This window comes from Coregonus clupeaformis, chromosome 25, assembly GCF_020615455.1.
Source record: "Coregonus clupeaformis isolate EN_2021a chromosome 25, ASM2061545v1, whole genome shotgun sequence".
Taxonomy (NCBI): Eukaryota; Metazoa; Chordata; class Actinopteri; order Salmoniformes; family Salmonidae; genus Coregonus; species Coregonus clupeaformis.
In genome coordinates, this window is record NC_059216.1 from 1,111,502 (window position 1) to 1,133,654 (window position 22,153).

At 46.8% G+C, this 22,153-nt stretch overlaps 1 protein-coding gene across 1 annotated transcript in view; it reads right to left on the reverse strand.

The window, feature by feature from the left end:
- LOC121539139 (leukocyte tyrosine kinase receptor-like) overlaps positions 1 to 22,153 on the reverse strand; it is a 133,089-nt gene that overhangs the window by 62,318 nt on the left and 48,618 nt on the right. The window contains exons 4-6 of the mRNA XM_041847412.2: positions 20,882 to 21,110; positions 18,436 to 18,581; positions 18,175 to 18,315 (exon numbers count right to left, since the gene is read on the reverse strand). Coding sequence (XP_041703346.2) covers positions 18,175 to 18,315; positions 18,436 to 18,581; positions 20,882 to 21,110 — 516 coding nt within the window. The remainder of the gene's footprint in view (positions 1 to 18,174; positions 18,316 to 18,435; positions 18,582 to 20,881; positions 21,111 to 22,153) is intronic.

Below are 22,153 nucleotides of genomic sequence, written 5' to 3' on the forward strand. Positions count from 1 at the left end.
ACCGACAAACTGAAATGGTCCACCCATGCAGACAGTGTGGTGAAGAAGGCACAACAGAGCCTCTTCAACCTCAGGAGGCTGAAAAAATTTGGCTTATCACCTAAAACCCTCACAAACTTTTACAGATGCACAATTGAGAGCATCCTGTCGGGCTGTATCACCGCCTGGTACGGCAACTGCACCGCCCACAACCACAGGGTTCTCCAGAGGGTGGTGCAGTCTGCCGAACGCATTACCGGGGGCAAACTTGTCACGACTTCCGCCGAGGCTGCCTCCCCTCCTTGTTCAGGCAGGTTTCCGCGTTCGTCGTCACCGGCTTACTAGCTACTGCCGATTCCATTCTCATCACTCCACTTGTCATGTCTTGTCTTGTCAATCACACACACCTGGTGCTCATTCCCCTAATTAGTATGTGTATAAGTGTTCCCTCTGTTCCCCTTGTCTTTGTGAGTGATTGGTTCATTGTGAGAGCGAGTAGCTCGGTTGAGCTACTCTTCCATTTGTTATTGCCAAGGTGGAATATTTCCCTTCGTCTTCGTCTCTTATAACCAAAAAGAGCTTCTGGATATCAGGACAGCGATTACTCACCTCGCATTGGACGAAGACTTTTTCTTCAACGAGTCGGACGCGAAGGATATTCTACAGACACCCGGCAAGGCCCAGATCCCCGTCATTCGCCTGAGGAAGAGACGGAGATATCGTGGACGTAGGTCGGGGTGCCTTGTAAGGATCCGACGGCGAGCGAGTAAACTGCCTCTCCCATCAATACTATTAGCCAACGTTCAATCTTTTGAGAATAAAATTGACGATTTAAGATTACGGTTATCCTACCAACGGGACATTAAAAACTGTAATATCTTATGTTTCACGGAGTCGTGGCTGAACGACAACAATGATACCATTCAGCTAGCAGGCTACACGCTACATCGGCAGGACAGAACGGCTGGCTCCGGTAAGACAAAGGGTGGCGGTCTCTGTATATTTGTAAACAACAGCTGGTGTACAAAATCAAATACTAAGGAAGTCTCGAGGTTTTGCTCGCCTGAGGTAGAGTATCTTATGATAAGCTGTAGACCACACTATTTACCAAGAGAGTTTTCAGCTATATTTTTCATAGCTGTCTATTTACCACCACAAACCAATGCTGGCATTAAGATTGCACTGAATGAGTTGTACAAGGCCATTAATCAACAGGAAAACGCTCATCCAGATGCAGCGCTCCTAGTGGCCGGGGACTTTAATGCAGGGAAACTTAAATCCGTTCTACCTAATTTCTACCAGCATGTCAAATGTGCAACCAGAGGGAAAAAAACTCTAGACCACCTTTACTCCACACACAGAGACGCATACAAAGCTCTCCCTCGCCCTCCATTTGGCAAATCTGACCATAACTCTATCCTCCTGATTCCTGCTTATAAGCAAAAACTGAAGCAGGAAGCACCAGTGATTCGGTTAATAAAAAAGTGGTCAGATGACGCAGATGCCAAGCTACAGGACTGTTTTGCTAGCACAGACTGGAACATGTTCCGGGATTCTTCAGACAGCATTGAGGAGTACACCACATCAGTCACTGGCTTCATCAATAAGTGCATCGATGATGTCGTCCCCACAGTGACCGTACGTACATACCCCAACCAGAAGCCATGGATTACAGGCAACATCCGCACTGAGCTAAAGGGTAGAGCTGCCGCTTTCAAGGAACGGGACTCTAACCCGGAAGCTTATAAGAAATCCCGCTATGACCTCCGACGAACCATCAAACAGGCAAAGAGTCAATACAGGTCTAAGATTGAATCATACTACACTGGCTCTGACGCTCGTCGGATGTGGCAGGGCTTGAAAACTATTACAGACTACAAAGGGAAGCACAGCCGCGAGCTGCCCAGTGACACAAGCCTACCAGACGAGCTAAACCACTTCTATGCTCGCTTCGAGGCAAGCAACACTGAAGCATGCATGAGAGCACCAGCTGTTCCGGACGACTATGTGATCACGCTCTCCGTAGCCGATGTGAGTAAGACTTTTAAGCAAGTCAACATTCACAAGGCCGCTGGGCCAGACGGATTACCAGGGCGTGTACTCCGAGCATGTGCTGACCAACTGGCAAGTGTCTTCACTGACATTTTCAACATGTCCCTGACCGAGTCTGTAATACCAACATGTTTCAAGCAGACCACCATAGTCCCCGTGCCCAAGAACTCTAAGATAACCTGCCTAAATGACTACCGACCCGTGGCACTGACGTCTGTAGCCATGAAGTGCTTTGAAAGACTGGTCATGGCTCACATCAACAGCATAATCCCAGAAACCCTAGACCCACTCCAATTTGCATACCGCCCCAACAGATCCACAGATGATGCAATCTCTATCGCACTCCACACTGCCCTTTCCCACCTGGACAAGAGGAACACCTACGTGAGAATGCTATTCATTGACTACAGCTCAGCATTCAACACCATAGTGCCCTCTAAGCTCATCACTAAGCTAAGGATCCTGGGACTAAACACCTCCCTCTGCAACTGGATCCTGGACTTCCTGACGGGCCGCCCCCAGGTGGTAAGGGTAGGTAACAACACATCTGCCACACTGATCCTCAACACGGGGGGCCCCTCAGGGGTGCGTGCTCAGTCCCCTCCTGTACTCTCTGTTCACCCATGACTGCATGGCCAGGCACGACTCCAACACCATCATTAAGTTTGCCGACGACACAACAGTGGTAGGCCTGATCACCGACAACGATGAGACAGCCTATAGGGAGGAGGTCAGAGATCTGGCCGTGTGGTGCCAGGACAACAACCTCTCCCTCAACGTGACCAAGACAAAGGAGATGATTGTGGACTACAGGAAAAAAAAGAGGACTGAGCACGCCCCCATTCTCATCGACGGGGCTGTAGTGGAACAGGTTGAGAGCTTCAAGTTCCTTGGTGTCCACATCACCAACGAACTATCATGGTCCAAGCACACCAAGACAGTCGTGAAGAGGGCACGACAAAGCCTATTCCCCCTCAGGAGACTAAAAAGATTTGGCATGGGTCCTCAGATCCTCAAAAAAATTCTACAGCTGCACCATCGAGAGCATCCTGACTGGTTGCATCACCGCCTGGTATGGCAACTGCTTGGCCTCTGACCGCAAGGCACTACAGAGGGTAGTGCGTACGGCCCAGTACATCACTGGGGAAAAGCTCCCTGCCATCCAAGACCTCTATACCAGGCGGTGTCAGAGGAAGGCCCTCAAAATTGTCAAAGACTCCAGCCACCCTAGTCATAGACTGTTCTCTCTGCTACCGCACGGCAAGCGGTACCGGAGTGCCAAGTCTAGGTCCAAAAGACTTCTCAACAGCTTCTACCCACAAGCCATAAGACTCCTGAACAGCTAATCATGGCTACCCGGACTATTTGCACTGCCCCCCCACCCCATCCTTTTTACGCTGCTGCTACTCTGTTAAGTATTTATGCATAGTCACTTTAACTCTACCCACATGTACATATTACCTCAACTACCTCAACTAGCCGGTGCCCCCGCACATTGACTCTGCACCGTTACCCCCCTGTATATATAGCCTCCCTACTGTCACTTTATTTTACTTCTGCTCTTTGTTTTTCTCAACACTTTTTTTTTTTTTTTTTTTTTTTTTTTTTTTTTTTGTTGTTGTTTTATTCTTACTTTTTTTGTTTAAAATAAACGCACTGTTGGTTAAGGGCTGTAAGTAAGCATTTCACTGTAATGTCTGCACTTGTTGTATTCGGCGCATGTGACCAATAAAATTTGATTTGATTTGATTTGATTTGATAGTTTCGTTTTGACGCTGGGTGCGTTTTATTTATGTAAACGGAATAAACTCTGGACTTCGGTGTTTTACCTCCTGCGCCTGACTCCTTCATTCACACCTCATCACAGAATCACTCACCCGCTGAATGGAGTCAGCAGGAGAAGACCGCATGCCTGGAGTTGTGGCAAGGGTCCAGGAGCATTCCTCGATGCTGGCCAGCTTGAGGGAAGCGATGGATCGGGTTCTTCAGGTAGAACAACGCCTGGAGAGGAGAGGACCCGATCTATCGAGACCAGCTGGTCAACCAGATCCAGCCACCTACACCCCAGCCCCTGGAGGGATCCAGATATCCCGGCCAACGGCGTTTGATGGGACGGCAGCGTGATGTAAGGGATTTCTGCTCCAACTAGAGCTGAATTTCTCCAGCTTCAGGCCGGCGCCACTGGAGCGGGACAAGGTATCCGTCCTCGTTTCCTGCCTTTGTGGGAGAGCCCTGGAGTGGGCCAATGCGGTGTGGAACGAGGGAGGTGCCGCGTTGGAGGACTACGGGGAGATTGCTCGCCTCTTTCGGGCCGTTTTCGATCACCCGCCTGAGGGTCGAGAGGCGGGCGAGCGACTGGTCCATCTGAGGCAGGGGACGAGGACCGCACAGGACTACGTGCTGGAGTTCCGGATGCTGGCAGCGGGGTCCGGGTGGAACGAGAGGGCCCTGATCGACCATTTCCGGTGCCACCTAAGGGAGGACATCCGACGGGAGCTAGCCTGCCGTGATGCCATGCTATCGTTCTCCCAACTGGTGGACATGGCCATCCGGCTGGACAATCTGCTAGCAGCCAGAGGACGTCCTGGTAGGGGTCTGCCCGTTCCCACTACGTACGACTATGACCCCGAGCAGATGAAGCTGGGGGGAGCCGCCGGTCGAGAGAGCGCAGGAGGACAGCGACAGTGCCACTCTGGTGGCACGAAGGGACAATCCACCTCACGTCGCAGTCAACGTTCCTTTGGGTCTGGAGGCGGTAGGCAGGGTACTCACGCATCACCCCAGGTAACGAACACCCAAACTTGTTCAGAGCCCGTTGCGATGCACTGTACCTTATCTATCTCCTTTCCCGATCACCTGGTAGTTTCCCATTGTAAGGCGCTAGTCGATTCAGGCGCAGCTGGGAACTATGGACAGGGCATTTTCACGCCGTCAAGGCATTTAATTGGTTCCCCTACCCATTCCACTCCCCATCAGAGCACTTGATAGTCGACCATTAGGGTCCGGGTTGATTAAGGAGATTACTGTACCAGTCACCATGATAACACAGGAGACGCATGTTGAGCAGATCACTTTTTTGATTATTGAGTCTCCTGCTTACCCTGTAGTCTTAGGTATTCCGTGGTTAGCCCTTCACAACCCCAATTTTTCATGGCCGCAGAGGATTCTTACGGGGTGGTCGCGTGAGTGTCCGGGTAGGTGTCTAAGTGTTTCCGTTGGTGTGACCACGGTGGAAAGTCCAGACGGTACACCCACCGTGCACATTCCCCCCGAATACCATGATCTGGTGCTCGCATTTTCCAAGACGCAAGCAACTAAATTACCACCTCATCGGGAGGGGGATTGCGCGATAAACCTTTGGGTAGACGCTGTACCTCCCAGGAGTCATGTGTATTCCATGTGGTAGGCTGAAACGGAGGCTATGGAAACATACGTCACTGAGTCCCTGCGCCAGGGGTATATATGTCCCTCCACTTCACCTGCTTCCTCGAGTTTCTTCTTTGTGAAGAAGAAAGATGGCGGTTTACGCCCGTGCATTGATTATCGACCACTGAATAAGGTGACGGTACGATTTAGTTATCCTCTTCCCCTCATTCCTTCAGTGATTGAGTCAATGCATGGGGCCCGCTTTTTCACCAAATTAGACCTCAGGAGTGCCTACAACCTGGTGCGTATTCGGGAAGGGGATGAGTGGAAAACAGCATTCAGCACAACCTCGGGGCATTATGAATACCTGGTGATGCCCTACGGTTTGATGAATGCTCCATCCATTTTCCAGTCCTTTGTGAACGAGGTGTTTCGGGACATGCTTGGTCGCGGTGTGGTGGTCTACATCGATGACATCCTGGTGTATTCTGCTACGCGCGCCGAGCATGTGTCCCTGGTTCGCAAGGTACTGGTCCGACTGCTGGAGAATGATCTTTATGCCAAAGCAGAGAAGTGTGAGTTTTTCCAGCAGTCAATCTCCTTCCTTGGATACCGCATTACTACCACAGGTGTGGAGATGGAGGGACATCACATTTCAGCCGTGCGTAATTGGCCGAATCCAACCACGGTGAAGGAGGTGCAGCGCTTCCTTGGCTTTGCCAACTACTATCGGAGGTTTATTCAGGGATTTGGCAAGGTCACAGCTCCCATTACCTCCTTGTTGAAGGGTGGGCCGTCCCGGCTCCACTGGTCTGCTGAGGCTGATTTGGCCTTCAGTAGATTGCGGGGTCTGTTTTTACATTTACATTTACGTCATTTAGCAGACGCTCTTATCCAGAGCGACTTACAAATCGGTGCATTCACCCTATAGCCAGTGGGATAACGACTTTACAATGTTTTTTTTTTTTTAATGTTTTTATTTTTATCTGATATATTTATTTGTCTTTATTTATTTTTTATTTTTTTCATTTTTTTTTCATTTTTTTTTTGGGGGGTAGAAGGATTACTTTATCCTATCCCAGGTATTCCTTAAAGAGGTGGGGTTTCAAATGTCTCCGGAAGGTGGTGAGTGACTCCGCTGTCCTGGCGTCGTGAGGGAGCTTGTTCCACCATTGGGGTGCCAGAGCAGCGAACAGTTTTGACTGTTCACCTCAGCCCCGGTACTGGCTCACCCCGATTCATCACTACCGTTCGTAGTGGAGGTGGATGCGTCCGAGGTAGGGATAGGCGCTGTCTTATCCCAACGCTTGGGCACGCCACCCAAGCTCCACCCCTGTGCCTTCTTTTCGAAGAGCTCAGCTCGGCGGAGCAGAACTACGGCGTTGGTGATCGGGAGCTGCTGGCTGTTGTTCAAGCTTTGACGGTGTGGAGGCATTGGCTCGAAGGGGTGAAACACCCTTTCCTCATCTGGACAGACCACCATAACCTGGAGTACATTCGGGCAGCGAGGAGGCTGAATCCTCACCAGGCCAGGTGGGCCCTCTTCTTCACCCGGTTTGATTTCACACACTCATACAGAACGTGAAGGCAGACGCACTGTCTCGGCTGTATGACACAGAGGAGAGGCCCAGAGACAACACCCCATACTCCCGGCCTCATGCATTGTGGCGCCGGTAGTATGGGCGATGGACGCGGATATAGCGCAGGCATTACACACAGATCCATCTCCACAGCAGTGTCCAGCTGTGCTGCAGTACGTGCCTGCGCTTATCCGTGATCGTCTGATCTACTGGGCACACAAAACACTCTCCTCTGGTCATCCAGGTATCGGTCGTACAATGCGCTGCCTGACCGAGAAGTACTGGTGGCCTACCTTGGCTAAGGACGTGAGGGTGTATGTTTCCTCCAGCACAGTGTGCGCCCAGAGTAAGGCACAGAGGCACCTCCCAGCAGGTAAGCTACAACCTTTACCAGTTCCACAACGACCATGGTCTCACCTTAGTATTGATTTTCTTACTGAACTTCCCCTCTCCCAAGGTAACACCACTATCCTGGTGGTTGTGGATCGCTTTTCGAAGTCCTGCCACCTCCTTCCTCTGCCCAGGCTCCCCACGGCCCTACAAACTGCAGAGGCTCTGTTTACTCACGTCTTCCGGCACTACAGGGTACCAGAGGATATAGTGTCCGACCAAGGTCCCCAGTTCACGCCTAGAGTCTGGAAGGCGTTCATGGAACATCTGGGGGTCTCGGACAGCCTGACCTCTGGATTTCACCCTGAGAGTAATGGGCAGGTGGAAAGGGTGAATCAAGATGTGGGTAGGTTCCTGCGGACCTACTGTCAGGACCGGCCGGGGGAGTGGTCGGTGTTCCTGCCATGGGCAGAATACGCTCAGAACTCTCTCCGCCACTCCTCCACTAACCTAACACCCTTCCAATGTGTTTTGGGTTACCAACCGGTCCTGGCACCGTGGCACCAGAGCCAGACCGAGGCTCCAGCGTGCCGTGCGTCCTCAGAAGGCGAACGCTGACCGCCACCGCAGGGAGGCCCCGGTTTTCGTACCGGGGGATCGGGTCTGGCTCTCGACCCGGAATCTACCTCTCCGCCTGCCCTGCCGGATGCTGAGCCCGCGGTTTGTGGGGCCGTTTAAAGTCCTGAGGAGGATAAATGAGGTTACATACAGGTTGTTACTCCCCCCTGATTACCGTATTAACCCCTCGTTTCATGTGTCTCTCCTCAGGCCGGTGGTAGCTGGTCCGCTCCAGGAGTCTGAGGTGCGGGAGGTTCCTCCACCTCCTCTGGACATCGAGGGGGCCCCGGCGTACTCGGTCCGTTCCATACTGGATTCGATGCGTCGGGTGGGGGGCCTTCAGTATCTCTTGGAGTGGGAGGGGTACGGTCCGTAGGAACGGTGCTGGGTCCCAAGGAGGGACATCCTCGATCCCTCCTTGTTGAGGGATTTCCACCGTCACCATCCGACTCGCCCTGCTCCGCGTCCTCCTGGCTGTCCCCGAGGCCGGGGTCGGCGCACTTCTTGAGCCGCGCGTCAAGTGGGGGGATACTGTCACGACTTCCACCAAGGCTGCCTCCCCTCCTTGTTCGGGCAGGTTTCGGCGTTCGTCGTCACTGGCTTACTAGCTACTGCGGATCCCATTCTCATCACTCCACTTGTCATGTCTTGTCTTGTCAATCACACACACCTGGTTCTCGTTCCCCTAATTAGTATGTGTATAAGTGTTCCCTCTGTTCCCCTTGTCTTTATTAGTGATTGGTTCATTGTGAGAGCGAGTAGCTCGGTTGAGCTACTCTTCCATTTGTTATTGCCAAGGTGGAATATTTCCCTTGTGATAGTTTCGTTTTGACGCTCGGTGCGTTTTATTTATGTAAACGGGATAAACTCTGGACTTCGTTGTTTTTCCTCCTGCGCCTGACTCCTTCATTCACACCTCATCACAAAACTACCCGCCCTCCAAGACACATACAGCACCCGATGTCACAGGAAGGCCAAAAAGATCATCAAGGACATCAACCACCCGAGCCACTGCCTGTTCACCCCGCTATCATCCAGAAGGCGAGGTCAGTACAGGTGCATCAAAGCTGGGACCGAGAGAATGAAAAACAGCTTCTATGTCAAGGCCATCAGACTGTTAAATAGCCATCACTAGCACATTAGAGGCTGCTGCTGCCTATTGAAATCACTGGCCACTTTAAGAAATGGAACACTAGTCACTTTAATAATGTTTACATATCTTGCACTACTCATCTCATATGTATATACTGCATTCTATTCTAAAATAGTCTACTGTATCTTAGTCCATGCCGCTCTGTCATTGCTTGTCCATATATGTATATTTTCTTAAATTCCATTCCTTACTAGTTTTGTGTATATTGGGTATATGTTGTGAAATTGTTATATATTACTTGTTAGATATTACTGCACTGTCGGAGCTAGAAGCACAAGCATTTTGCTACTCCCGCTATAACTGCTAAACACATGTATGTGACAAATAACATTTTATTTGATTAGAAAAACATCCCCACAGCATGATGCTGCCACCACCATGCTTCACTGTGGGGATGGTGTTCTTAGGGTGATGAGAGGTGTTGGGTTTGCGCCAGATGTAGCGTTTTCCTTGATGGCCAAAAAGCTCAATTTTAGTCTCATCTGACCAGAGTACCTTCTTCCATATGTTTGGGGAGTCTCCCACATGCCTTTTGGCGAACACCAAACGTGTTTGCTTATCATTTTCTTTAAGCAATGGCTTTTTTTCTGGCCATTCTTCCGTAAAGCCCAGCTCAGTGGAGTGTACGGCTTAAAGTGGTCCTATGGACAGATACTCCAATCTCCGCTGTGGAGCTTTGCAGCTCCTTCAGGGTTATCTTTGGTCTCTTTGTTGCCTCTCTGAATAATGCCCTCCTTGCCTGGTCTGTGAGTTTTGGTGGGCGGCCGTCTCTTGGCAGGTTTGTTGTTGTGCCATATTCTTTCCATTTTTAAATAATGGATTTAATGGTGTACTCATCTCATATGTATATACTGCATTCTGTTCTATAATATTCTTCTGTATCTTAGTCCATGCCGCTCTGTCATTGCTTGTGCATATATGTATATTTTCTTAAATCCCATTCCTTACTTTTATGTGTGTATTGGGTATATGTTGTGAAATTGTTAGATATTACTGCACTGTCGGAGCTAGAAGCACAAGCATTTAGCTACACCCGCTATAACATCTGCTAAACACGTGTATGTGACAAATAAATGTGATTTGATTTGATTTGATATGGAGACAGGATTGCTCTTGTCAATTTCTGCCGAAATCAAAAGCCAGTCTCAAAATGAAAATGTTGCCTTTTTGAAAAACTTATGGAAAGCTGAAACTAAGAAAGCAATCAAGCAATATGGAAGAGGATCCCCAAACCTCTCAACCCAAAGGAAGACCAGAGGAAGCAGACCAGAGGAAGACTAGAGGAAGATCAAGCACTCGCAGTATTGAAGTAGGGTGGATTCACACAGATAACAAGGACACCAAACAAGTCAGAGCAAAGCAAGGAGGAGGCACCAGAAAGGTTGTTATGGACTGCAGTGCAGGAGTTACTGAGATCCTGAAAGAGGGAAAGGATATTTTCTTCTGCAACTGACAATCCAGCAAAGGCCTTGAGACTGACTTTGAGTTTGAGGTGTGGCACTTCAAGCAAAACACAATTCCAGCTGATATTTCCAATGGCACAATCTATGAGACAGCCAATCTACCCAAGTTGAGTTTCTATATTGCAACTAAGCCATTGCAAGACACTTGAAGACACTTCCATCGCTGAGCCTTTGAGTGATTGGTCTCACGATGATGAATATGACAGCACTGAGTTCATTGTCTCGGATGAATACCAAGTATCAGAGGTCAGTCAACATGGGCCAAGCATCACTGATTATCCAGTCAGCCCAGATATTCCCATCATCTTTAAGCACCCAGTCATCAGAGCTGACCATTTCATCACAGATCAGCATTACCCTGAACTGAACTTACAGAAATATATTGTTGTTCAAGCCTTTTCAGAAGTGATTGGTGGTCTCCCTAATGATACACCAGACCCTGAGATTACATTTGGTCCACCCTTAGAGGTTGAATCAAACCTGGATGACACATAGCCTTATGAACCTGATGAGATGCACCAACGTCCACCTTCAGTGAGAGTACAAAGATCATAACCATACATCATGCAAACTGCTTCAGTGACATGCTTGAAGTGTACTCTGACCCAGAGGTTTTGACCAAAACCACTGGCTGTGAGACATTTACCACCAGATAACTCTGAAGAAAAAGGATGTGGATCAGGCGCCCTGAGGGATGTGTTCAGTAGTTTCTGGCAAGAATTCTATGACCGTTGTACACTCGGAACAACACTGAAAATGCCCTTCTTCAGACATGATTTCAACGCTGACACTTGGAAGGCTATTGGAAGAGTTATTGTGAAGGGTTACCAAGATTGCCAATAACTACCAATCAAGCTTGGAGAATGTCCTCTTTTGTGGAAGAGATGCTGTTCGGTGCAGTGCACAGTGACTTGAACGAAAGCTTTCTGCAGTTTGTAAGCTGCCAGGAGCGAGAGATCCTCAGTCAAGCATTGAAAGCTTTTTCATCCGTTGAGTCTGATTACCTTTTGGACATCCTTGACAACTATGGCTGCCGAAGGAGAGTTACAGCAGAGAACATTGCAGAGATCTTGCATGAGATATCACACAAAGAGCTAGTGCAAAACACAATGTTTGTGATTGATTGTTGGAGAGAGGTGGCCCAACCACAGATCCCTCTGAATGGTGAGCAGCTGACACAGATGTACAACAGCCTGAAACCATCACCTAAAAAGGTGGCAGCACTGTCGAAATTCCCAGCAGGTATGTCCACAAAGCAAAAGGAGGTGGAGCATCATCTGAAAATATACAATATTGAGATTCGTGCCGAATTCAATGCTGTTCTACAGAGCAATATCTGGGTAATGGACATTGTGTAGCATTATGTGCTCTCTCAACACGTCCTCTAGAAGAGTCAGACAAAAAGGTTACAATGTAGCCTATCAACACATCCTTTAACTGTTTTTTGCAATGTTGTATGCACTTGCTGAGAAGGTTGCCAGTGTTGAGACATGCTTTTAATCTGACACTGTTTTTTATTTGACAAACTGTTAAAAGTTTTATGAATGTTGTAAAGAGAAATTGAGATGATGGGAGGTCCTTAACAGACATGGATAATTGTCTGTGCCTACAATTTACCATAGGTTTGTGGCTGGTTTCAAAAATAGCTTGTTTGTTTGAAAAAAGTTTGCACACCTTGGTGTGCTCCAGGTACTCTGAGTGAATGAATAAACTTAGAAAAGGGGGAAAAAATGTATTGTTTAAAAGTCTGAGAATGTTTGTAAAAGGTAGGTGGCACAGTTTCTCTTATGTCAGTCTGCCTACTGTAAAATGTGTTCTCTAAACACATGCCTTACTGAATGTTACAATGTTTTGTCACAAAGTTTTAACAAGTTGTGCTCAAGTACTCACGTTGTTTTATTCACATTTGATATGCCCCACAAGGGTTTGTCAGTGTTACTAGCCTATTTTTACAATAGGTTTTACTACCTGTTAAATGTTGTCTGAAGTCTGAGTGCAGAGAAGATGATGTTAGGATGCTGCTTTATTAAACAATGTGTTTTTCATACATTTGTATATACTTATTATTGTCCACGATATAAGAACACAATATTTTGATGTGAGACATTCATCGCATGAGGGGCCATACAAACTGTCACTTCAGATCAATTTACAGAAATGTTCCAACTCCCATAGATAGATATGACACTTTTCTGGCATTTTAGGCATCCTTTTTGGATCTTGGAGCAGGTCATAATAACATATACATTTACATTTTAGTCATTTAGCAGATGCTCTTATCCAGAGCGACTTACAGTTAGACCTATAGCAGAATAACTTTGATCATATTCATTCATATATTTGCAGATTCTGCCTTTGGTTCACTGGTGTTAGGCTGGTAGGAAATCCTTTACTTGGTGTTGCAAACAGTAAATATACATTTCTTGAATGCTAGATTCAATTTGTATTGAGAATGTCTATATCTATTGGGCAATTGAGAAAAACTTTGAATGGTTACATGTTATGCAGTATCTCAGTCCTCAACAGAGTCTACAGTTCAGCTGCAGCAGATGCAGTTGTAGGATCATCCCATTCACTCTCCTCCATTATAAGACACTAGAGGTCAAATACATTTTCATCGCATTTTCATCAGGTTGTCCTCACCACCATGCATCTGTGGGACTGTGTACATCAAGACTGGACGACCTCCAGCCACACCGTGACCTGCCCTCGGTCTGATCTTGAGTGAATTCCATGTTCTCACGTCCTCGTCAAGCTCATCCTGTATACATAATACAAAAAAATATTCACATGCTAAGTTTAGGCCAAGGTCACTGCACAAGCTCACCAAGAACAAGTAATAGGTAAATTCACCAATTTAATGCAGATAAAAAAAACAAGTGTTAAGAATAGCTGCTGGTGGGGTGTGTGTGTGTGTGATTGTTTCATCAGCAAGGTATAATAAACATGATTATTACCTGCACAAGTTTAAGGAAGCAGAACGTTATCAGACTTCTATCCAGGAAGTGTCCATCCTCTTTGAGGTTTTGGAAGAGGTTCATCCAGAACTGCACACTTTGTTTTCTTAATATTGCCCACCATGATTCAATTCGTTGGTTTGCAGTGCTACATCTATAAAGGAAACTTCGGTCTTTGGCAAAACTGTCGTTGTGGTTTCTGCGTAGACACACCTACATTTTTTCTACGTGCCCATTTTTGGTGCCTCTTGTCAGCGCGGACCCTCTCTGGGCACGCTCCCAAACGCTTAGCACATGTTATGAAGTAATCTGCTATTACCTTTGGGTCGTTGTTTGTGGTTTAAGCTTCCATCCACAAAACATAACGGCTAAAGCCATCTATGCAGCCCTGTATTGCAATACCATATGGTTCCAGTTTATCATATCCGTCCTTATGCCACAGCGCGTTGGGACCTTTGGTTGTGTACTGCCGTCGTCTCATGCGTCGTGCGTACCTAAGCTCCACACCTTGACCTGACGATCGATCAACTTGATTATCTGTCTTATAGTGTCTTGCGTTACTACAAAACCTCTCTGAATTGCACGAAGATGCAACCATCTGTAGCCTTGCATTTGTCCATTACTGTTGATTACACTGCACAAAGGCCAATACCTTATCACAGCCATTAAGTCCGTGTGGTTCCTCCTTATGAAAAGACCCAATCTGCGGCACAACCTCTTCAAGGTCCTAATACTTATAATAATATGGTTATTATGTGCTAAAAGAGCAAGGATTTCCTTGCTACTAAAGCCAATTTTAAATTATAGTTTCACCACGTTATCTAACTAAGGCATTTCTATGGTGGCACCAGGAATCATGCAATTAACCAAATCCCCTACTTTAATCTTGAAATATAACTGCAACTTTATCTCAAAATAATGCCTAGCAATTGTTGTCAAAATTACATTTTCAAATGTATTCTCGAAATATTGCCATTTTATTCTCAAAATAGTAGCCTTTTCTGTAGCCTGTCAACTATGTGTCTGTCTATCCCTGTTCTCTCCTCTCCGCACAGGCCATACAAACGCTTCAAACGGCGTGGCTGCTGCCACTCTAATCTGGTGGTTCCTGTGCGCACGACCCACGTGGAGTTCCAGGTCTCCGGTAGCCTCTGGAACTGCTGTTCTGCGGCCAACAAGGCAGAGTTAATCTCAGCCTATGCCACCCTCCAGTCCCTCGACTTCTTGGCGCTGACGGAAACATGGATTACCACAGAAAACACTGCTACTCCTACTGCTCTTTCCTCGTCTGATCATGTGTTCTCGCATACCCCGAGAGCATCTGGTCAGCGCGGCGGTGGCACAGGAATCCTCATCTCTCCCAAGAGGACATTCTCTCTTTTCCCCTGACCCATCTGTCTATCTCCTCATTTGAATTCCATGCTGTCACAGTCACTAGCCCATTCAAGCTTAACATCCTTGTCATTTATCGCCCTCCAGGTTCCCTTGGAGAGTTCATCAATGAGCTTGACGCCTTGATAAGTTCCTTTCCTGAGGATGGCTCACCCCTCACAGTTCTGGGTGACTTTAACCTCCCTACGTCTGCCTTTGACTCATTTCTCTCTGACTCCTTCTTTCCACTCCTTTCCTCTTTTGACCTCACCCTCACACTGTCCCCCCCTACTCACAAGGCAGGCAATACGCTTGACCTCATCTTTACTAGATGCTGTTCTTCTACTAATCTCACTGCAACTCCCCTCCAAGTCTCTGACCACTACTTCGTATCTTTTTCTCTCTCGCTGTCCTCCAACACTACTCACTCTGCCCCTACTCAGATGGATATGTGCAGTCGCAACCTTCGCTCTCTCTCTCCCGCTACTCTCTCCTCTTCCATCCTATCATCTCTTCCCTCTGCTAAATCCTTCTCCCTCTAATCTCCTGATTCTGCCTCCTCAATCCTCCTCTCTGAATCTTTTGACTCTCTATGTCCCCTATCCTCCTGGCCGGCTCGGTCCTCCCCTCCTGCTCCGTGGCTTGACGATTCATTGCGAGCTCATAGAACAGGGCTCCAGGCAGCCGAGCGGAAATGGAGGAAAACTAGACTCCCTGCGGACCTGTCATCTTTCCACACCCTCCTCTCTACATTCTCTTCCTCAGTTTCTGCTGCTAAAGCCACTTTCTACCACTCTAAATTTCAAGCCTCTGCCTCTAACCCTAGGAAGCTCTTTGCCACCTTCTCCTCCCTGCTGAATCATCCTCCTCCTCCCCCTCCCTCCTCCCTCTCTGTGGATGACTTCGTCAACCATTTTGAAAAGAAGGTTGACGACATCCGATCCTCATTTATTAAGTCAAATGACACCGCTGGTCCTGCTCACACTGCCCTACCCTATGCTTTGACTTCTTTCTCCCCTCTCTCTCCAGATGAAATCTTGCGACTTGTGACGGCCGGCCGCCCAACAACCTGCCCGCTTGACCCTATCCCCTCCTCTCTTCTCCAGACCATTTCCGGAGACCTTCTCTCTTACCTCACCTCGCTCATCAACTCATCCTTGTCCGCTGGCTATGTCCCTTCCATCTTTAAGAAAGCGAGAGTTGCACCCCTCCTCAAAAAACCTACACTCGATCCCTCCGATGTCAACAACTACAGACCAGTATCCCTTCTTTCTTTTCTCTCCAAAACTCTTGAGCGTGCCGTCTATAGCCAACTCTCCTGCTATCTCTCTCAGAATGACCTTCTTGATCCAAACCAGTCAGGTTTCAAGACTGGTCATTCAATCTTCTCTGTGTCACGGAGGCTCTCCGCACTGCTAAAGCTAACGCTCTCTCCTCTGCTCTCATCCTTCTAGACCTACCTGCTGCCTTTGATACTGTGAACCATCAGATCCTCCTCTCCACCCTCTCAGAGTTGGACATCTCCGGCGCGGCTCACTCTTGGATTGCGTCCTACCTGACAGGTCGCTCCTACCAGGTGGCGTGGCGAGAATCTGTCTCTGCACCACGTGCTCTCACCACTGGTGTCCCCCAGGGCTCAGTTCTAGGCCCTCTCCTATTCTCTCTATATACCAAGTAACTTGGCTCTGTCATATCCTCACATGGTCTCTCCTATCATTTCTACGCAGACGACACACAATTAATCTTCTCCTTTCCCCTTTTCTGATAACCAGGTGGCGAATCGCATCTCTGCATGTCTGGCAGACATATCAGTGTGGATGTCGGATCACCACCTCAAGCTGAACCTCGGCAAGACAGAGCTGCTCTTCCTCCCGGGGAAGGACTGCCCGCTCCATGATCTCGCCATCACGGATGACAACTCCGTTGTGTCCTTCTCCCAGAGTGCAAAGAACCTTGGCGTGACCCTGGACAACACCCTGTTGTTCTCCGCTAACATCAAAGCGGTGACCCGATCCTGTAGGTTCATGGTCTACAACATTCGCAGAGTACGACCCTACCTTACACAGGAAGTGGCACAGGTCCTAATCCAGGCACTTGTCATCTCCCGTCTGGATTACTGCAACTCGCTGTTGGCTGGGCTCCTTGCCTGTGCCATTAAACCCCTACAACTCATCCAGAATGCTGCAGCCCGTCTGGTGTTCAACCTTCCCAAGTTCTTTCATGTCACCCCGCTCCTCCGTACACTCCACTGGCTTCCAGTTGAAGCTTGCATCTGCTACAAGACCATGGTGCTTGCCTACGGAGCTGTGAGGGGAACGGCACCTCCTTACCTTCAGGCTCTGATCAGTCCCTACACCCAAACGAGGGCATTGCGTTCTTCCACCTCTGGCCTGCTGGTCCCCCTACCTCTGAGGAAGCACAGTTCCCGCTCATCCCAGTCAAAACTGTTCGCTGCTCTGGCACCCCAATGGTGGAACAAGCTCCCTCACGACGCCAGGACAGCGGAGTCACTGACCACCTTCCGGAGACACTTGAAACCCTACCTCTTTAAGGAATACCTGGGATAGTATAAAAGTAATCCTTCTACCATCCCCCTACCCCACCCCCACAAAATAAAAATCATTAAATATATATATATATATAAAACAAATGAAAATTAAAAATATACTCTAAAAAATACATTGTAAAGTGGATGTCCCACTGGCTATCATAAGGTGAATGCACCAATTTGTAAGTCACTCTGGATAAGAGCGTCTGCTAAATGACGTAAATGTAAATCTAAATGTAAAATATTGCCACTTTATTCTCAAAATATTGCCACTTTATTCACAAAATGTAATTTCTAATTTATTCTCGAAATATTGCCACTTTATTATCGTAATATTGCCACTTTATCTCGTAATATTGCTACTTTATTCACAAAATATTGCCACTTTATTCTCAAAATATTGCCACTTTATTCTCGTAATATTGCCACGTTATTCTTGAAATATTGCCACTTTAATTACTAAATATAATTTAGACTTTATTCTTGAAATATTGCCACTTTATTCTCGAAATATTGCCACTTTTAAAAAATATTCCCAGTGCAAAATAATTATCTAAATACCACCAACCCTCGCAGTAATTTTTTTCTTCATCCAATTTCTCAAAGTATGATACAATATATACACATCTTCAACAACATGTTTCTTGGAAAGATCAGATGCAACGTACACATACAGTACATATGGCCCAGAGTTTTTCCTGGCCCATGAGTAATGTCATGTAACGTTGTTGCACTGTTGAAGACCTCACAGACTCACCACAGATAAATCCCTCATCCTCCCCTAGGGGGCAGTCACTGTGGAAGTCACACACACTAGTCTTGTCAATGCAGCCTCCCAGGTCACAGTGGATAGACGTGCTCTCGTCACAGTCTGTGCCCAGCTCTAAGTCATGGTGACCTGGAACATGAAAGAGTTCACATTTAACTTCTGGGTTAGTCCACCATAATACACTCAAGTTAAAAAATCATTGCATTTTGATGTTTCTATTGATGTTTGGAGATGTAGTTCATAACGTACCCATGTCACAGTCTATGAGGTCCAGGGAGTCGAGGGCCAGAGCACCCCTATCCTTCCCCAGGCAGGTGGAGTAGAGTAGGGTCACCTGGAAGGGCTCATCCACCTCTCCAATCACCGCCTCCAGCACCTCCCACTGGGCCCTATTCCTAGCAAACAGAGGGTTAAGTGTGTGTGTGCGTGTGTGTGTATGTGTCAAAGTGGAAGAAAAAGTATAACTCTTTTTTTAAAATGGGAAATAAAACTCTTATATCTTGATTAGATAGTTATTTTACCCCCCTGAGTCAATACATGTTAGAATCACTTTTGGCAGTCTTTCTGGCTACAATATTTGCACATTATTCTTAAAAAGATTATTCAAGCTCTGTCAAGTTGGTTGTTAATCATTGCTAGACAGCCATTCTCAAGTCTTGCCATAGATTTTCAAGCCGATTTAAGTCAAAACTGTAACTAGGCCACTCGGGAACATTCAATGTCGTCTTGGGAAGCAACTCCAGTGAATATTTGGCCTTGTGTTTTACGTAATTGTCCTGGTGAAAGGTGAATTTGTCTCCCAGTGTCTGTTGGAAAGAAGACTGAACCAAGTTTTCCTCTATGATTTTGCCTGTGTTTAGCTCGATTTCGTTTCTTTTTATCCTAACAAACTCTCTTGTCCTTGCCGATATCAAGCATACCCATAACATGATGCAGCCACCACCATACTTGAAAGTATGAAGAGTGGTACTCAGTGATGTGTTGGATTTGCCCCAAACATAACGCTTTGTATTCAGGACAAAAAGTTAATTTCTTGGCCACTTGCCTTATTGCAAACAGGATGCATGTTTTGGAATATTTTTATTCTGTACAAGCTTCCTTCTTTTCACTCTGTCATTTATGTCAGTATTGTGAAGTAACTACAATGTTGTTGATCCATCCTCAGTTATCTCTTATCACAGCCATTAAACTATGCAACTGTTTTAAAATCACCATTGGCCTCATAATGAAATCCCTGAGTGGTTTCCTTCCTCTCTGGCAACTTAGTTAGGAAGGGCGCCTGTATCTTTGTAGTGACTGGGTGCAGTGATACACCATCCAAAGTAATTAATAACTGCACCATGCTCAAAAGGATATTCAATTTCTGCTTTTTTTTTTTAAAACTCATCTATCAATAGGTGCCCTTCTTTGCAAACCATTGGAAAACCTCCCTGGTCTTTGTGGTTGAATATGTGCTTGAAGCCCACTGGGCACACACTAGTTGAATCAATGTTGTTTCCACGTCATTTCAATGAAATTATGTTGAACCAACGTGGAATAGACGTTGAATTGACGTCTGTGCCCAGTGGGAAGACTGTTTTCACATTGGCTCTATGATGTTTCTGCTCCTGCAATACCATACAATAACCATCTACCTGAGGTTCCCTGAGCTCAACGACAGCACAAGAGCTATGAGACCCCACTGCATGGCGTCTTAAACAACTTTCATTTGGAACCGAGAAATCCAGTAATTCTCAAATCCCTTTATCTGAGACCTGTCAGAGAACCTAGCAGCATATCGCCCCACCAATGAATATTTATAGATTAGCTAGCTCACGTTAGAAGACGACTCCCAAACTGATTTAGGTAGTGTGGATTGACTAAGATATGAGAAGCTAAATGAAATACGTGTACATCACCTTTCAAATCCAAGATTAAACCCTGATGAGTTTTTTTTTTCATGACAGGCTATGCCTTTATTCAAGAGATGCTCTTAACTGCCCACTTCTATTAATACCTCAGCTCTGTTCATAGCTACTATGTACTAATGTACCTGTACATAGTCAAGGTTTCATACCGAACCATAGAAAACAAATTACATCCTACATTACTGTATATTCTGTGTTGACTTCCAACTGTTTTCTTCTCTATTTCCACTCCTGTTCACACAGGATGTCTTGCTTCCAGTGGTGATTGAGGTGTCCTGTTATCCCCAGTACTCACCATCTTACTGTCTGTGAGTTAAAACCTCTTTCATAATGGACAAGCACTCCATTACTCTACAAATAAAGAGGCCAGAGTATAATCTTGTTGCATAGCCACAGCCCACCCCTCCCCGCTACTGTCCAGACCAGTTATGTCCAAATTCATTTCAGGGTCTGCATTTGGAACCAAAAGGCTTTTATCTGGTCCCAGAATGGCTGTGCCTAACTTTGGCCCAAGAATATGTACACAAAGGTGATCTCTCTCTATGTCAAGGGTTGTCGTGGTATTTCCATGCCATATGTAAAACTTATTGTATGTCAAGTCCCTCTAGGCATCCCAAGAACCTGCACTTCAGTGCATTGCAGCAGATTGACCCATGTCTTCCTTAAAACAACCCCGTCATTCCATACTGAGTAAAGTACTGAGTAAAATCAAAATATAAGAAGATAAAAATGAGCCTAAAATCGAAACATAAGAGGCTAAACATGAGCGTAAATCAAAACATGCTGACCTGGTGCCATCTTGGGCTCTGCCACTGAGAGCTGACGTGCTGATGACAGATGCTGAGTTGACTGGTTTCACTAAGACTGAGAGATTTCCAGCGGTGAGCCCCGACTCAAAGCGGGCCAGCTGCAGATGGCATAGTGGGCCACTACTGTAGACCACTGGACTAGTGATATAGTATTCACACTTCCTAGACGCCCTGGAGGAAGAGGAGGGACTCAAAAGCAGGAAGTGACCTAGAAAGGGAGGGAGACAGACAATAATTTGAAATGTTTGGACGAAAAACCCAACCCAAAGGGAAGTATTTGTATTGTTCTGACTGAAAGCAGTATTTTCAGTTGATTTTAAAGCAAAACAACACATCAAAAAGATGAGGGGAAATATGCTACATTATCCTACTGCACATACAGTGCATTTGGAAAGTATTCTGAACCCTTGACTTTTTCGACATTTTGTTACGTTACAGCCATTTTTTTACCCTCATCAATCTACACACAATACCCCATAATGACAAAGCAAAAACAGGTTTTTAGGTATTCAGACCCTTTACTCAGTACTTTGTTGAAGCACCTTTGGCAGGGATTACAGCATCGAGTCTTCTTGGGTATGACGCTAAAAGCTTGGCACACCTGTATATGGGGAGTTTCTCCCATTCTTCTCTGCAGATCCTCTCAAGCTCTGTCAGGTTGGATGGGGAGTGTGGCTGCACAGCTATTTTCAGGTCTCTCCAGAGATATTTGATCGGGTTCAAGTCCGGGCTCTGGCTGGGCCACTCAAGGACATTCAGAGACTTGTCCCGAAGCCATTCCTGCATTGTCTTGACTGTGTGCTTAGGGTCATTGTCCTGTTCGCCCCAGTCTGAGGTCCTGAGAGCTCTGGAGGAGGTTTTCATCAAGTATCTCTCTATACTTTGCTCCGTTCATCTTTCCCTCAATCCTGACTAGTCTCCCAGTCCCTGCCGCTGAAAAACATCCCCACAACATGATGCTGCCACCACCATGCTTCACCGTAGGGATGGTGCCAGGTTTCCTCCAGACGTGACGCTTGGCATTCAGGCCAAAGAGTTCAATCTTGGTTTCATCAGACCAGACAATCTTGTTTCTCATGGTCTGAGAGTCTTTAGGTGCCTCTTGACAAACTCCAAGGGGGCTGTCATGTGCTTTTTACTGAGGAGTGGCTTCCGTCTGGCCACTCTACCATAAAGGCCTGATTGGTGGAGTGCTGCTGAGATGGTTGTCCTTCTGGAAGATTCTCCCATCTCTACAGAGGAACTCTGGAG